Source organism: Hetaerina americana, unplaced genomic scaffold (genome assembly GCF_022747635.1).
Source record: "Hetaerina americana unplaced genomic scaffold, ioHetAmer1.1.p SCAF_6, whole genome shotgun sequence".
In the NCBI taxonomy this organism is placed as follows: Eukaryota; Metazoa; Arthropoda; class Insecta; order Odonata; family Calopterygidae; genus Hetaerina; species Hetaerina americana.
The window spans coordinates 7,550,279-7,568,456 of NW_027287205.1; the positions used below are offsets into that span (position 1 = coordinate 7,550,279).

The following is an 18,178-nucleotide window of genomic DNA, read 5'->3' on the forward strand; positions in this document are numbered from 1 at the left end:
TGGAGTTAACTCTGCCAACAATAATTTTGTTCTGTTTAAAATGGTTAATGATGTTTGATAAAGGGGAAATAACTTAAAACTTTGTTAAAATCGAAACTATTATGATACCAAAAGCAGGGGAAGCAATTGAAGGCATGAACCACAGAAAAACTGCTATTCTGTCACATACTTCCAAGGTTCTTTTACATACGATAGGGGGTAGAATGAATAATAAAGTGGAGGAAAATGTTGGAGAAGATCAATTTGGCTTCCTGGGAGGCAAAGGAACGAGAGAGACGCTGTACTGGCGCTGCACTTGATCCTGGAGAGAGAAGGCTAGAGATGAAGAGGAAAGGTTTCCTTACCTTCATTGATTTGGAAAAGGCCTTTGATATTATAGATTTTGGAACTTATTTCTGAAACCATGAGGAGGAAAGGAATAGACTACAAAGACAGGAAGCTTATATTTCAGCTCCACCAGAGCCAAAGCACTTTTATAGAATTAAAGGGATGTGAGAAAGAAGCAAAGATTGGAAAAGGAGTAAGACAAGGATGTTCACTTTTGCCATATCTATTTAACGTACGTATATATTGAAGAGGCTGTAGAAGCAATGAAGCATAAGACAAATGGAAGAAAGATAAACTGCGTTAGGTTTGCAGATGGTATGGTGACCCTGACAGACACATCCAAAGAAGTGAATAGAATGCTCAAAAACCTGTCCACAGCTTTGAATTCATGGAAACTGAAAATTAACGTGAAGAAAATCAAATCTATGATAGTTTCTAGAAACAGGACAGAACCCCCTGCAATTGCAAGTATAGTGATGGGGGAATCAATGGTAAGCCAAGTAGAAGAGCTCTGCTACCTTGGGAGTGTGATTACAAGCCACAACAGATTCACCTCTGCAGTGAAAATAAGGAGAGCCTTGGCGGAGAAGGCGTATGAAAATAAAAAGAATCTTTTAAGAAACAAGCACATGGAATTTGAACGTAGAAAATTTTTTGGAAAAACATTTATTTGGAGTACATTTTATGTGGATGTGAAACTTAGACTTTGGTAAAGAGGGAAAAGGCTCAGTTGGAAGGAGTGACTTTGGAGAAGAAGAAAAAGAAAAGCAACATTGAAGTATTGGGAGAAATTAAAGAGGAAAGGAATTTAATTAAACGAAAATTAAATTTGTTGGACATGTTCTCTGACAAAAACTTCCTGGAAAATATAATGGAGGGGAAAATATTAGGAAAAAAATGAGGAGGAAGGCCAATAATGAAATTTATAGATGATAATATGATGGGAGTAACAACGTACAAAGAATGGCAATGGAGCGAGACGAATGGCTGCAGCGACAAGGCTCAACCTTTGGAGGATGATGATGGTCATCACTTAGATTAATGCTCCATAATCAAGTGTATAAATATCATTGCAAAGAAGTTTTTTAGTGTCCGATTTCAACATTCCAAGATAAAAATTTAATTCATTTATTGGAACAAATAAAATAATGTATGCAATGCTTTTATCATATGCATGTTTTTTCTAAGCAACTTGAATATTAGTTAAATGCAAAAAATGCTCATTCTGATTTGGTCACATCTTTAACACAGTTGTCACTTAAACAGTGGTATTAATATCTTTAAATGTAGTATTAAAGTCATTAAGCTAGTCATAACATAATACATGAAATTCCAGTATAAGTGTTCTGTCACTGCTATCTTTGGAGTACAAGTTGAAAAGTGGTGGGGTTATTCACATGAACTTAGTGTACTAGTCTTACATGAAGTTTGCTGAATAAGAAATTAATTATTTAACTTCTAAAATTGAATTAAACAGTTAACATTGAATCTATCCTGCGATTCCTGTAACATGGATCCTCTAATCAGCTAATGTTACTCACTTCTTCTTAAATAATATTAGGTGCATTTAAGTTCTAACGTCACCCAATTTTTTTTATTAGGCCTGGGAGTAAATAGTAAGATATGGTGGGCCAAAAATTCATACATATGTATCTACTCTTTATGAATAAAAGACATAGTGAGAAGCATTTTCTTTTGAGATAATGCATTTTTTATGTTATGCATTGCAAGAATATATGGGTAACCATGGAAAGCCAGCATTTAAATCTCAAATCAGGAATAAAAGACTCAAAGGAAAATTTGTCCATAGATTTCAAATTGAAAGATTCTTTGTCAAGAGGTTGGTGTTCAATTATTTTTTCATAGTGCTAAAGTATATGTAACCAAGTATGTTTATGTATATAGAGCAGCAGCCTTCTCAAATATAATAATAATAGATTTATTTGTCCGGAGATTTGTTGCATTTTCGTATGCACGGAAATATAGGACAGGTCAGATATAAATTTCACAATTTTAGAAGAAATACAATTTATATATATATATATAATATAAATGCAATAAAATATATAAATACAATATATATATATTATATATAAATTGCATTTCTTATGAAATTGTGAAATTTATATCTGGCATGTCCTGTATTTGTGTATACATGAATATGCAGCAAATCTCCTTTTCAGACCACCCTCATACATACCAATGCACTGGTATATTTACATATTAATTGGTTTAGCTAGAATTGATGTGTAGCGGAAATTTCAGGGGTTCATTTAGAGAATAGAACATATTATTTTTTTACTAATTTGAACAGCTCTATCTTGAGAATAGGTACTTTTGTTTCATATTTCATTTCATGGGGAAGTTTATTGAATTACCTTAAGCCCATTGCTTTGGGCCCATGAGTAGTGTTGTGTGTTCTGACAAATGGTTGGTGCAGGTCCTTGTATAGTGACTATGGGAATTGTGGTTGGACTTGTACTGAGAAATATTACCCTTTTCATGCAAGATGACATTAAATATATATATGCAAGGTACTGGTAATTAACCAAGTCTTTTGAAGAGAGGTTTACATGGTGCATTGCAAGGAGCATTGCTCACAATACGTATTATCCTCTTGGATTTTGAAGATTATACCCACATGGAGAGAGGAACCCCAGAAGAGGATACTACAAGTAACAGGAGAATAAAATTCACCAAAGTAAATGGATGGAAGGACCTCTAAATTTACAGAATATATAATATTTCTGAGGAGAAAGCATAAGGAACTTAACTTTCTACATAATTTGAAAATGTGTTCCTCCCAAGACATGTTTCTAATGAAATAAACCCAAATTTTGTGATTCTACAGTAAAGATTGTCCATCTGCTGTGATATGAGCTGAATTGCCCAAAACTCACTTTTAAACTAAAACCTATCATCTCTGTGCAGAGTACTGCATAGCATTGTTTCTCTTTGACAAGGCAATGTTGATGGCAGCTCTCAAAGCCTTTATTTCTTTCAGCTGGAAAGTTGGGAGTAAGGGTGTCATTTTCAACAAATTTGAGAAATACTGTGAGTATGTATATACTACATTGATGTGGGTGTGTGTGTTCATATATATATATATATATGTACACGCATATTTGTAATTGAAAACGGAGTGAGATATCACTAACTAATAAAAACATAGAGAAACGTACAAATGACACACACATCCCAAATTTTCAGTGGCCAAACCACCTGCCTCTGGTGAAAGGAGGAGCTAAGAAAATTTGAAGAGGATGCTGGATGGAAGGGGAAGGCAGGGAAAGGTTTGAAATTGTGGGATTGAAATAAAAGGTTTTGGGAGTGAAAGGGGAAGATTATATCTGGATATGGGGTAATTAATGTCTGATATTGATCCCTAGCTCATTCCGGGAATCAAATGTTCTATTGTCTTGAGTTGTAGGTGGGAGGGATGGTTGAATAGACACCATAGCATTTATCAAATGGAGTATGTTCAGAGGCGTGCTCTAGAATTGGGAACATCCGAATAGGGAAGAATTCTTGCACAAGGCACAGTGGTTATTAATCCTAATATTTAGGGGTGTGGTACACTGTCCAATATAGAAGGCAGGGCGTAGTTGGCACTTCAGAAGGTAAATTACATTGCTGGAGGTGCAAAAGGAGTAGGGAATGGGTGGGAAGAGAGTTATTAAGTGGGTGAGAAAACAGAACCTTTAACTTCTTGGTTTATTTTAGGGCATGAGAGTGCCTTTGGGATGGGGTGTGGATTGATTGAGTGGAAAGGTTGGTTGAATCATCTTTGAATGTCTGACAGTAATTACTCCGCCCTCCAGATATTTTCATTCCCCCTCTGCTCCTAAACCTTTCCATCCAACTTCATCCTTCCCTCTTTTTGCAAGACCTTCTCCTTAGTAGTCTTGCTACCAAAACTTTGGGGATACATGAGTCCTTTTTGTTTTTCTATACATGTAAAAGAGGACTACCTGAAAATCCATCTTATATTTGAAAATGCTTTGGGGTCTCAAGAAGACTTAGGATTTCGCTTCCTGCAAAGTGATTTAGGCTCCAGAAGATTGACTGAGGTAGCGAAAAACCAAATAGAGGAGAATTGACTTGGCCAAAGAAATGACCTTCCACCCTATACCACAAATTCAATTATCACCGAGAAAGCCAGTTACAGAGCAGCCTGATAAGTGTGGTGTATCAGGCATGAAGGCTGGCCCAAGGACTAGCTATATTGAGATAGAAAACGTTTTATTTGCTTTGTACTAGGCACTAGCATCACATATTTCCATAGATGGGGAAATTATCCTGTAAATATCCTTCAAAATAGCTGCAATTATAGCGATTGAGAAATGCCTCTGCTAGCGGTTTTTTAGGGTTTTAAATGTCTTAGGTTGGTACCTTTCTAGTCGATTTTCCTTCCATCTATATAAATTTTTGTTCATTTTTCGTTAATCCGAATGGCCACTATTTGGCCTTCACATCGGTTTTTTTAAACTTGAAATTAACACCCAAGATAATTACGAACATTTAAGACCCAAGGAGGTAATCGAACCTCATCGGCGGTCGAAGACGGTACCTCGTCGGCAATTGCACCGTCCTTGCCCATTCCGTCTTGTAACTGACCTGATATTTCCATCATCACCGTTTGGCAGAGCATGGTCTCCCTTGTACGCGAATATATACTTCTTTGGCATTTGTTTACTCTTAAAAGGACTATAGGCATATATGATTACCCTTTATTGATTATTTGGTCCTCAAACACCCGATAAAATATATCTTACACCATGAGAAATTTCATCATCCCATTAGCAGAAGAGCTGACGAAAACCAGGGGGGATTCTAGGGTTGGCATATCTTGATCTGCTGAAATAAAAGCACAATGCCCTGAAAACAAAATTGCCTTGACACGAATGGTATCATAATTGGCCAAGATTATTTATATTTTCTTAATAAAAATTCATTTACGAAGCAATGTTGGAAACAAAATAATTTACTTTAATACAGAGACCGTCAGAATGAGAATTAGGGAGTCCAAGTTCCCTTCATGTTTAACGCTAGTTATGAATCGATGACGATTACTACTAGTGTAACAAAAATAAGCATTTGCAAGAGGTATCTTAATGTTATTCTAAAGTTCACGCATCAGGGAGGCACATAGATTTACATAATTGATCGGGAATTAATCATTAAAAGAAAAATAATGCGTACGACAACCTTAGTGAAAACACAGTTTCTCACAGCAAGATAGAAACATGATTAAATGTTTCCAATCGTGAAATTCATTTCTAACGTTCTGCCATTTCGATATGATATTTCGATTTTAGGTTAACCGCGATCGTTCGCTGTCTACTATCGAAATTGCAATACTAGCGCTATCGATTGTATCGAAACTTGAATCTCCCCTTCCTTCCTGTAGGTAGTGCTTTCAGCGTTTCGTTGCCATGTTATTTAATCAAAATTCTAAATAATGGTTATTTCTTGATTGATTTTGGATTCAAGAAACGAAATATCTTATAATGGCTCTAGCCACTAAAACTGCCCTTGGAATCGCCGCGGGAGTTTGCGGTACCCTTTTTCTAGGATATTGTGTGTATTTCGACCACAAGAGGAGGTCTGATCCAAATTTCAAAAGGAAGCTGAAAAACAGTAAGTTTAAATGAATAATACCGGATTAATAAATGAAATAGGTTCTCTTCCAATTTAGAAACACAAATTGGATTGTAACCCTTGTTTTCTTTCACCCAGAGCGGAAGCAAGCGAAGTTAAACAAAGGCCCTAGCACGGTCATACCGGATTTGAAGGATGCCGATGCAGTCCAAGCATTCTTCTTGAGAGAGGTATTCTTCCTTAAAATCATTTATTACGTTGAATCGTGTTGAAGCATATTGGTCTAAGTTGCAAAGTAACTATTTGAATATGTGTTAGTCTTATCTCGTAGGTACTAAGTGATGAATTGCTAAGTGTGATAGGATAACAATTCTGATCCTCACCGTTTTGTCTGAGAAGGTCACTGCTTTGATTCAAGTCCTTATTTATTTTTGGACACTGCATCAATCTTGTGTAAACTAAGTCCTTTTTTTAGGGGTAGATTTTCTATTTCCTCCATTTGTATCCCAGCTACCTGGCTGCATGGAGTAACATATTCTCCTTGTATCTATTCTTGTTTTTCTTTCTTAATCGGATGAATTATTCTCTTGAATGTTTAAAAGTACCAACTTTTCTCGAGAAAAGGTTGCATAAAACTTTAAAAAATTCATTTTTGCTACCCTCGGTGACTTGTAAAATATTTTCCCGGCAAAAGAATATAAATTTCTTAGGGGTCATTCTAATTGTGTGTACCGGTGAAATGTCTTCATCATGCAGACCTTGTTAACTTCATCGTTGTTACACCTCTATTTTCAGGTTCAGCTAGGAGAGGAGGAACTCGCTAATGGTAATGTCGAAGGCGGCGTGGAACATCTATGTGCCGCAATTGCTGTATGTGGGCAACCCCAGCAGCTACTTCGTGTTCTCCAACAAACACTCCCGAGGCCAATATTTTGTTTGCTGCTAGAGAGACTGCCGTTACTCGGACAGGTAATTACGACTTTTGGAAATCATTGTAAATAAACGAACTTATGTAAATGTAGAATTAAGTGGACCAAGTATCAATTTACCTTATTTTTTCTAGCGCATCATATCTCAGGGCAATCAGCAGCAAATCCTACTGGCCGAAGATGAATTGGAGTAAAAGTAGCTGTCTTCTTAGTAGCTTAGTAGTCCTCCGTCTAATAACGTGTATATTGTTGTTATTGTCAAGAATATAGAGCTAAAATGTGCACAGGCAAAGTTGGGATGAGGGCCGAGTTGTAAAAAATGATTGAAAAAGAATCATTGGCATAGGCATTTATTTTACACATTTTAGGTTATTCCTATTCTAGGAATGGAGGATATTGCCATATACTCATTCATAAACGTTGACCAGTAGACTTTGTTTCTTTTGATTTTCATGGCATAGCTTATAATTTTTAGGGTATGACCACGAAGTATACTGGTGGTAATCCACAAATTTCAGGATTTGGCATTATGCTCATTGCACATGCAAAACTATTTTTCTGGAATAAAAGTTGACAAAATTCTATAATTGTGAAATGACTTGTAGTATGATTGCACCCTTTTGAATAATCTCTATGTTGTTGAAAATTCTATCAAAGTTTAATTGCTGTATCAATTCATTATTGAAGGGTAAGTGGCAGCAAGTTATTTTATCAAAATAAAAGAATTTGTTCGAAACATCTGAAATTCACTGGTTTATTCCCAACAGTTTTAAAAATACAAATACATAAATGGATGGCACCATGCTATAACAACTGCTTTTCCAGCAAAGTAAAGATTTTCTCCTGCCACTCACATAAAGAGTCAGCTCATTCCATCATCAACTTTCAATAATTTACAGTGGTAACTTATCCAGAACACAATGGTGTGTGTATGCATATATATATACATAAAATATGAACAACACAAAATATACTGCATGACACAATTACAGCACTGTTCAAGAACTTGATCATATTTACATTTTTACAAATCCCCATCACCAAAATATCTTTTCACTCTTGCTTGCGCATTCAGGGAGAACGAAGATAAATTTTCTGAACTAGAGCAAAAGAGAATATGTAAAACATCAATAATTTTTGTTGGAATAAAATTATTAACAAGACAAATAAATTAGCCTTAACTAGTGGTCATAAATGATTGGGATCACTCAATATTAACTAACTATGCATTTGGAAGGGAATGTGAACGCATGATGATAAATAACTTTCATAAATGCAATAATCTGGAGTTGGGGACATGAAAAATCTGGTCTCCACCAACCTCTGGCACCATTAAACGCCGCATCTTGTATGGGATACAGGTGCCTTTTAATAAACTCGTACATTTCCTTGCAGTTGGTGTCGGATGGTAATATATTGTGCCACAAAACCCATATCGCATGGAATTAAATGTGCTGTCATTATTGTAACTGATTGAGGATAATTTAAATATCTTCACCACCTCTCCCTACGTCTTCACTGGTGCAGGGAGGCCAATTGATTGGGAAGCTATCTTTTTACTACCGCCCATAATTTCAATGGCACCCTCTGCTTCCATTTGTTTCGCTAATTCCCTTCCCAAAGCCTCGGCTACCTCCAGCTCAGCCCTCCCGGTTCCTCGAGTCCCCCCACCGATGATACCACAGTACAGCCTTCCCATGAGGTACGGACATTTCCTTGCTGGAGGCATGTCATAGGAACTGCGAACTTCGGGTAATGTCCGAAACAGAGATTTATGCAGAGACTCTTTCCCATCTGGACTCCACACACCTCCACTTAGATGCAGAATTTCTCGTGTGCAATCACTGTTGATGCTTTCTGTACTGCTGCTGAGATTTGAATTCCTCTGTAAGCCAGAATGTTTGCCACCCTCGTTTGATTCTTCATCAGACGTATCATCATCCCTCTCAACCTTCTCAGTTTCAGTTCTTATTTCTGTATGCACAGCCATTGCAGCTGTACAGCCGCCACCCAAGGATCTCATGAAGCTTCGTTCGGCCAGCACACACAAGGCTGTATTTCTGTCATGCAGTGGTTCAAGTAATGCTAGTGTTGCATGATCACCTTCCCTACATTCTACAGCCAAAGCTCCCTGCCCTACTGCGTACATCATTTCATCTGAATCCAGCACCTTTAAGAACAAATATGTGACATTAATTAACACATTACAAAAGCAAAGGTGACTTCAATCCCGGTCATAAAGATTCTTGCATGAAGCAGAGTAAAATTGATTTCTAGCAAAACAATAGAAGAGAGCTATTATCCACAAACTAGCATTCCAAATGAAATGTAAACCAACGATGGCCAATAGAAGTGAAGAATACTAAATTAGTTCGCAACTAGCAAAAATGAATAATATTTTACCCTTCAACTGTGCTGTTGTATGTGAAAAGAATAATGATGCAACTTTCATGCCAATTTTTGAAAATTTTCAAGATTTACAGACCACAATGAATAATGCAATCCCACCAATGGGAATCCCTTAGATACAATGCTGAAACTTTGCCAAATTCTGATATTTACCATAAGGTTACACTGGGGGGTTTCGAATAAATGTTTGTAAACAAACTGGGTCCATTTATGTATAACTACTGGGTTGGACATAAAAAATAGAATTTATATTTGATTACACAAAAATGTAGAAAAAACTACAGTGAAAACTTTCAAAAGGCAAAAACTTTTTATGCTTAAGTATTGGAATCCTACAATGCATCAGCTATTTCTTTCTTTAGCATGTCTCTCTAAAACATTCAAAGCATTAATGTTTAATTTCATACGTGAACAGGCTACTTTTAACTTGACCTAAGCCGAAGAAGATTTCAAAGGGAATGTATTCTGGGAGTTGGATTTTGTTTTTTATTGTTATGTACCAGCCACTAGTGGTCCAACAATAAAATCAAATTGGCCTGAAATGCATCATTACATGTGACTGGAGTCATTGACCAGTGCATGGTGCCAAGGTGTGCAATTCATCAAAATCCCACACAAACCTCAAAAATTAACCTTAATAACAAGAAAAATTGCATTGTATTAACCAAAACTTTCCCCGGGAATTGCATATTATTATTACAATAATTGGTAATCTACCAGTTAAGTTTTTGATGGACAAATAGTATTGAGCCTCTGCTAACAAAACAACCCAACATCCTACTCTACAACAGTCCCCTCTTCATCTCTGTATACTTCCTTCCTCCGCTGAACATCCCTACCCTATTCCTACCCCTTCCTCATTTGCTTCACACTCTCTCCTCTTCCACTGTCTTTAACATCCCATTGCCAATCAAAACTGGGATGCTGAAGTTTTGACTGGCAATGGGATACTGAAGACCACGATATTCTTTTATGGCACTTACGTCGTTTTTAGTATAGAAACCATAATTGCCAGAAAAAAAATTAAATTTTGACGAAAGCCTAATTGCTCCATGGAAAACAATCTGTTGGCACACGGGCCATTTACAGGTTGGATCATCAAAATGCAATGACCCAGAGATTGAATGTTCACTGTGGCTCATTTTGCATTTTTATGATCACTGCATGACCTCGTGAGCTATAAATGAACCTTAATATTAGAATTAATTTTTTTGGCAAATCACATTTAAATTTTGATGACTCCCTGGTTATTTAGTTGACGAGATCTATAACCATAGATGGGAACAACCCAGCAGAGCTGGGTGCATTCAGAAATCCTGACATATCGCAAGGCTGCCAGGGACAATAGGTAGTGGCTCCTCTAACATATTGGAAAAGACAGAAGAATAATTATGAGCAGGAGTTAAAAGCTTAGAAAAACTATAAAAATTCTACGTGAAACCCTGAAGGAATTAGAAGAATACACAGATTCAATAGAATGATGAATGATTAACTAATAAGGCAAAAGAAGTATGTACGGTGGAAGATGGGGTGCAAAGATAATGGAAAGTTTTCAAAGGAAGAAACAACTCACGAAGTAAGGAGGGAAATCATGCACACTATCAACAAGAATTCAGGAAAATTATTAATTGAACCTAAGGCAAGCTTGGATATAGGGAATGTGACCCAGATGGAATGATGGATGGATTTAGATTAATGGTTACACTTTCTCTATTAATAATGATACATCACAACCATGGTTTCGACATGACTTCATCATCTTCTCGTGAGCAATGTACATAGGTGCAATAGGTAAACATATAGTTTCCTCAAAGACAGCATGGGTGGGAGGTTGTTGCTCAGAGAGGGAGGAAAGGAGTGAGGGTAAATGGGAAGGAAAATGATCAAGGGAAGGTTTGACAAACAAGGCAGAAATTACAAAATATATCACATTCAAAGACTCAAGTTAGACTCAAATGTTTACCATAGAAGTCATGCTCCCTCATGCAGTGTACTCCCAATGTTCCTTGATAGAGCCAAAGGGATTGGCTTAAGTTCGTCAGTCACTTGGAGTGCACTCTGACAAGGAAGCAGGCAAGTGGGGGAAAGTGCAGTTTGCCCAATAAAATCTGTCCTGCTTCACATTCAATAAAATCCTTAAGGATTAATTCCCAGTCTCTTTTTTCACTCCCTCAACACTTTCTAAATTCCTATTCATACCCAGAAGACAAGATTGACAAATCAATGGTGAGTGGTATCTACAAAATAATGTGTGGATAAAATGCCATTTACGCAGAGCAAACAAGCATGAACTTCGCTACCCATATCAAATAACATAAAAAGTACTCTGCATAAGGGAACAAGACTTCAATGGTAGCCAAATATTTATTTGAATCTGACCATTTTTGTAACTTGAATTAAAGGTGTTACATCTGTAAAATAAAGCAAGAAATTAGATGCACTGAGTCAAATTGAAATATTCCAATTAGTGACTCAAATCCCTCCTCTCTAAAATAACATAAAATTTAATTTATTCCTCCCAACACGGAGTTCCCAGGCCCTCCCCCGACTAGTGAGTGTGCTCATGCCGGGCGGGACTTGCCAAGCTCCACCACTAATGGCGAGGTGCGGCAGGCAGCTACCGGCCTGGATCCCCAGCCTGCCCTCCCCGCTCCCAGGCTACCACATGTCTACGCACAGCAGGGCCCCTACCACGGACTGACGAGTGCTTTTCTATACTTAGTAATTTGGCCTTGTTTGTCAAACCTTGCCTTGATCTTTTCCCTTCCCATGCACCTCCAAACAACACCTAACCTTCCCCCCTTGCTTGCCTTTGAGGAAACAACATAGACGTCTATTAGCTTGCCCCTAAGCACATTATTCTCCTGAAGATGACAAAGTAATTTTGAAACCATGGTTGCAATAAATTATTACCAACATTGGAACAGGGTGATCATTCAACTATTACTCTATTATGAGAAAGGGTATTAAGAGAATTTAAATAAAATATGGCAGATGGGCAATATCACTTTCCTGTGGAACTACTTAATGGTTAGGGAAAATGTGGAAGATAGATTCTAAGGAATAATTTGTGATTTTTGTGAGGAAGAAATTTGACTGGGAGATTTCATCAGATTTGTTGGTTCCCATCCCAAAAAAGGCAAAGGAAGCTGTATGTGAGGACTATATAACAAAGGGCTCGACGCAAGCAGCTTAAGAGGTTCTCAGAATCATCAACAAGAGGGTAGAGAGAAGGGGATTGTTTAAATGATAATCAGTTTGGATTAAAAAATGGGCGAGGCACATGTGATGCCGTTGCAGTAATGAGATCACTAATGGAGAGGGATGCAGAATATATTCGGGTATATTTATTTGTTTTGTAGATTTTGAGAAGGCATTCAATAAAGTTAATTGGATAGAATTAATGGGTGTATTGCAGAAAGTAGGAGTAGATTGGTGGGATAGGAGACTTACTCATAACCTCTTACATGCCACAAAGTGCTCAGGAGCAAGCAGTGGATGGAGTCTCCTGACGGGCAGTATTAGGAGGACAAGTAAAGCCAGGGTTGCCCATTATCACATATGCTTTCCAACATATATTTGGAAGAAATGACAACAGAGGCATGGGAAGAAATGGAGGTAGGAATGAAAGTTGGAGGGAAATTTATAAAATCAGGTTGCAGATAATCAAGCTTTAGTTTGCCCATCAGCCAAAGGGTTGCTAACTTTGCTGAGCATATTGGAAAGTCACTATGATGGGAATGGGATGAGAATCAGATAAACTAAACAAAAGTTATGAATTTATCAAAAAAGAGAAAATCTAAGTTAAATATTTAAATAGGAGTTTATAAACTAGGGAGGTACAACAGCTTACCTCTCTAGGCAGTGTTTTGGAAGAAGATGGTCCAAGCAGTCAGGACTTAAGAAGAAGAAAGAGTTAGGCAAAGAAAGGAATTCCCAAGGGGAGAATTGATGACTAGGAGGCTGTGTAAGGATAAAAGGGTGATTCAAGCAAGATGATAGCCATATATTTGGAGGCTTTTGAAATGTGTGGTGGAGACAGATTGCCAAGGTGATGTGAACAGAAAGAGAAACCAAGGAAGAAGTCGCTGACATGTTCGAGGAGGAGAGGGGATTGTTGGGAGAAGTCAAAAGGAGGCAGGAAAGGTGGGCTCAGAGCTTTTAATTCGCAATGGGATGCTGAAGACTTAGATAGATGGAAGATGGAATGAATGAAGTAAGAATGCGGAATTTTAAAATGGTTACTTGTAGAGTTCGATGTCAGGTTACGTTTTGTTAGAAGCAAAGGCATTTATCATTGTCCAGTGTTTTTCCATCCAAAATCTACTTTAAATGGTGGAAAAATAATACTGTAACCTGATGATGACGTTCAACGTCGAAACCTGGTCGTGTTTTTAAATAAAGTGTGTGGAATTACAAAGTCAATTATTTCATTACATTTCAATATGTTATGCAAATTCCACAAAGTTACGCCTGAGACAACAAATTTTAATACTGTAACTTTGAAATCCACCAAAAATGCAAGCCACAGGGGATGCTAGGTCAACAGAAGCAAGGGTAACCATTAATTTTATGCACGAGGGATGTACACTTTATTTTTGAGTAGTTCACATTGTTGTCCATTATTTCTTCATCTACATATTACTTTGTGAGGCACCACAGGACATTGGTTATTAAGCTACCAGAAATTAGTGTGAATGGGATTTATTTGGCATGTACATATTTACTGGGAGGCCAAATGGTTGTTTGCAACAATTTACACTCCAGTGATCACAAATTATTTAAAGGAAAAATAACTCCCTCAATCACACTATTTGGTTATTGATTTCCTTCCGTTGATATTCTTGCCTACCAATGCATGTGGGGTTAGAATGCACCAGTGCTAGACCTACATGGCCTATTTATCCAACATTTTATTCCTGCAAGTAACCTTGATGTTGTAGTGGTTCTCAGCCCAGCATTTCCCATAACTGTACCATGATTTCATTTCATCAATTACTATCTTTGATAAAGCAGAACGATTTTATATGCACATACATATCTTGCTTAAATCAAAATTAAGTTCTCCTTTCAAGGATCCCATAAACTATGTAATTTCTAACAAAGTCTCTACAACGTGAAACATCACCTCTCTCTGACCTTTAAATTTAAATATTCCCCATTGCCCTTCTGATGAGACCCAGTTTCTTTAAATGCAGATCTGCAGAAATTTCTAACATGCTTCCTCCAAGTTAATATAACTCCTAAGTATTTCAATTTGTCCACCATACTTACTACTCTACCTCTAAGAGTCAAAAGCTGCAAGATTGAAAGGATTCATATTCCCCAAAACACATTTGAATTTAGATTTTACCTCAAATAATCATCCTATGTAATGTTAATCTCCATACTACAGTTAGAAGATGGTGTCAAATGGTCCATTAGGGATTTCAAAAGGTGGACTCAGAGCTGGTCAATGCTCATACAGAAATAAAATTAACCCTAGATGAGTAACACCATTTTTTTCACCCTATTCTGGTCACAGTTTTCAAGAATTCATATCTCATACCCATTATGACTACGAGAGTCCTATGGAGGCTCATTTTTTTGTTTTTTAAATGTAGAATCATGTGACACAAAGACTTTTTTTTCAAAGTTTAACGTGTGGGAGAAAATTTATTTTATATAGCAATATTTTCAAATGCTCTATGGTGTTTTTTCACCCCAGTTACCATTCTAGGGTTGACTGCTACTGCAAGGTAAGGTCACCAAGATGACCACCAAGATCACCAAGTACCAAGAGGACTATCAGAAAATTTCACTGGGTGCCACCTTCATGATGGTAACAGAAAAACTACAGATGAGTTTATACACGAGGGTTCCAGGACTGCTTGTAACTATGCAACAGCATTTTTATGGGTACGTTTGTTCCAAGCAGAAGTTCAAGGAAGATGATGCATCTCTTTTGAATTTTATCATTGCAGATGAAATGTGACTAAATTATTTTGAAACTGATATAAAACCGCAAACTTCCCCGAGGGAACCTTTGGCATCCTCTACACCAAAAAAAACATCAAACTGGTAGCTTTGATGGGAAAGTTATGGTCATATCCATTATTTAGTATACAGGAAATGTTGCATCACCACCATGGTCTATCAATAGACAAACTGTAAATGGAGCACATAATAGGGATGTACTGAAAATTCTTACTGGTCACATTTCAAAGCAAAAGCTTGCCCCATATAACTCTTTCACTTCCCTAATGTGAAGGAACACCTTTGAGGGAAGTATTTCTCATCATTTAACACAGTGGTGAAGGCTGCTGAGGTGAATTTGAAGGGCCTAGAAAAAATTACTTCCACGATGTCCATGAAGATTGGAAAAAATCGGAACCAGTGCATTTCATCCCAAGGGACGACTTAGACCAGGATGAATATGTGAAGGATAAGTAAAGGTATGTTGTTATCATAACCGATGGTCATTCTTCATTGAACAGCCCTCATGGCTACATAAGCCAGTCTGCTTTTATTTTAAAAACATTCATATCATCCATTTCACCTGTACAATATGGATCACCTGTTTTTCCCACGGAAATTTTCCACAACCCCATGTAAAGTCTCTTTTGGTATGCTACACTCAATGTGGACGAGGCTTTAATAAAATCAAAGATATGATAGAAATGCTACTCGGCTAGTTCAAGATTATTAAAATATTTTGAAAAAAATCACAGCAGTACAAATGCTAAATCACAAAAAATGAAAAATGCTACATTCATATTAAAACTAACTTCAGCATATGACCTACTATTATTCCACAGATGATTTTTGATCACCATAATAAATGACAACGGTAATTATCCCAAAAGTTGTTTCTTAAACTAAATTTAATGCCAAATTTGGCAAAATATCAGTGAAATTACAATCATATCATGGCGAAGGAATAATGTAACTCCTAATGTAATTAATGATGCATCACAAAGTACTAGCGGGATGCGGTCTCCTGTGCATTGATAACATGTTTAATGGTGATTTGTCCAAAAAAACCGATTAATAGGTAAATATTAGAGTATACAAGTTTGACCGCTTGACATTTAACTGGCTGTACTGTGAGTTGATGTTACCCTTTGAACTGTGCCGAATTTTGGCATTTATTCATCACAAATGATTGCAACGACATTCTTTCTTTCGCTGCTTATGAGTGGTTATTACCTGTGAGGCTCTTTCCTGCCAACCCATTCGCGTTAAACCAGCAGAAGCAAGCAGAAGTGCAGCATAATTGTCGCCTTCATCCAACTTCTTCAGTCTTGTGTTCAGGTTCCCTCTTACATCTTTCACTACTAGGTCAGGAAATTTTTGATGTAGCTGAGCAGCACGTCGAAGTGAGCTAGTACCTAAATAATTATTGAAATTATGTTCTTTCTTGGTACGTTAAGGGATGATTTCAAATGACAATATCACTTACCTATCACACTGTTTTTAGGCAATGTTGCCAGAGTTTTTCCTTTGAATTTCTGGTTTATCACTACAGCATCTCTAGGATCGTCTCTCCTGAGAATATATTAAAATAAAATTAGCCTCTCAGGGAAAAAGGGTTATAAATAGAGCTATGAAGGTAATGTAAGAGGAGATGAAACCATGCAGTGGCTAGTATGAATAACATGATGGGTGCTAGAAAACTTACTTGCATATAGCACCAATAGTCATGCCCTTCGGCAAGGTTGTGGGTAAATCCTTTAAAGAATGAACCACAAAATCCACAACGTTATTGTCCAAGGCGACCTCCAATTCTTTTGTAAACAAACTTTTTTCTCCGATTTTTGGCAATGGTTTGTCCAGTATTTGATCTCCAGTTGTTGTCATTGTAACTGCAAGATTGAAGAAATTGGCGGTAATTAAATAAGGTGCATGTGAAATGCATGTACATTCCAATCTGATTTTGGTACACATATTGGCATGCTGTATAAACACTTGTCGACACACTATAACACTTCATGCTAACATTTAGGAAAAAGACCATTATAAAGGAGGAGGCTGAGACCTTTCAACATTATTTTTAGTTAAATTCGGGGTACGCAACATACTTTTTCATGCAACTTTAAATCTAAAGCTCTGCCTTCCCAATTACATATAATTATCTCCTATTTCACATGTGAGAATTAACAAATTCAACATTCATTAACTCTGTAACATGAAAGTTTTTTGTGGTACACATCTCAGGTACTAATTTTAAAGTCAATATGGGTAGTTAATCCAAAGACTTACCGATTTCAAACGTTTTATCCGGATAGATTTCTTTAAGACAGTCTATTACGTAATTCGTTTGTATTAGCGCCAACTGTAATTTAACATTTCACTGAATTTCCACTCTATGAGGATTAGTTGATTACAAATATATGCTACTTACAATCGACTTACTTGACTTTTTCTAGATCCGACTTTTATTGCGTAATTGTCTTCCATAATTGCACATCAACTGTACTAAGGAAATCAATCAATTGTAACCTCACTCTAGCAATTCCCAAATGTATTTGAAAGCGAACGTGGCATATGGTACTAAGAGCAAAAAAAAGCCTTAGCACCAAAGTAATCAAATAAGGCCAAAACAAAATTATCGTTCATTTCGTCGGGTTAAGCACCTTAGCAATACCGTAACATGGGCAAACGAAGATATGAAATACCCAATTACAATTTACGAAAATATCACCTTCACCATTTTAACGAAAGGACTTTCCCTTGACCTCGATAAGATAGGGAGCAAGTTTCACCATTCACTGTTCAAAAACAAAATAAATAAGCTTACATTTCAATCCACAACTTCTATAATACTTTTAAATAAATTAATTGTGGACACTCTAGGCGAGATATTTTATAATGCGAGGAAATGAATTTAAAAAATGTAAATTAGAGGCGTTATTCATTTTTTCAAGTTACGA

At 36.8% G+C, this 18,178-nt stretch overlaps 2 protein-coding genes across 2 annotated transcripts; one reads left to right on the top strand and one right to left on the bottom strand.

Annotated features, from left to right (window-relative positions):
• Nucleotides 1-5,712: 5,712 nt before the first annotated feature.
• On the top strand, nucleotides 5,713-7,590 carry Tom20 (translocase of outer membrane 20). The gene is made up of 4 exons (XM_071593407.1): nucleotides 5,713-5,967; nucleotides 6,067-6,158; nucleotides 6,724-6,897; nucleotides 6,992-7,590. Exons 1-4 carry the CDS (start codon nucleotides 5,838-5,840, stop codon nucleotides 7,049-7,051), a joined length of 456 nt encoding a protein of 151 aa, XP_071449508.1. The 5' UTR covers nucleotides 5,713-5,837; the 3' UTR covers nucleotides 7,052-7,590.
• An 8-nt stretch (nucleotides 7,591-7,598) lies between these two features.
• On the bottom strand, nucleotides 7,599-18,146 carry Hmbs (porphobilinogen deaminase-like protein l(3)02640). The gene is made up of 6 exons (XM_071593406.1): nucleotides 17,661-18,146; nucleotides 17,508-17,580; nucleotides 16,927-17,110; nucleotides 16,708-16,793; nucleotides 16,455-16,636; nucleotides 7,599-9,027 (listed from the first exon to the last, which is right to left on the bottom strand). Exons 1-6 carry the CDS (start codon nucleotides 17,703-17,705, stop codon nucleotides 8,365-8,367), a joined length of 1,233 nt encoding a protein of 410 aa, XP_071449507.1. The 5' UTR covers nucleotides 17,706-18,146; the 3' UTR covers nucleotides 7,599-8,364.
• Between the last annotated feature and the right edge of the window lie 32 nt (nucleotides 18,147-18,178).

Coding starts and splice junctions, on each gene's coding strand:
- Tom20 (XM_071593407.1), top strand. CDS start 5,838: ATGGCTCTAGCCACTAAAACTGCCCTTGGAATCGCCGCGGGAGTTTGC. Junction 5,968..6,066: donor CAAAAGGAAGCTGAAAAACA/GTAAGTTTAAAT, acceptor TCTTTCACCCAG/AGCGGAAGCAAGCGAAGTTA. Junction 6,898..6,991: donor GACTGCCGTTACTCGGACAG/GTAATTACGACT, acceptor TATTTTTTCTAG/CGCATCATATCTCAGGGCAA.
- Hmbs (XM_071593406.1), bottom strand. CDS start 17,705: ATGGAAGACAATTACGCAATAAAAGTCGGATCTAGAAAAAGTCAA. Junction 17,581..17,660: donor TCGGATCTAGAAAAAGTCAA/GTAAGTCGATTG, acceptor GTTAAATTACAG/TTGGCGCTAATACAAACGAA. Junction 17,111..17,507: donor GGATAAAACGTTTGAAATCG/GTAAGTCTTTGG, acceptor TCAATCTTGCAG/TTACAATGACAACAACTGGA.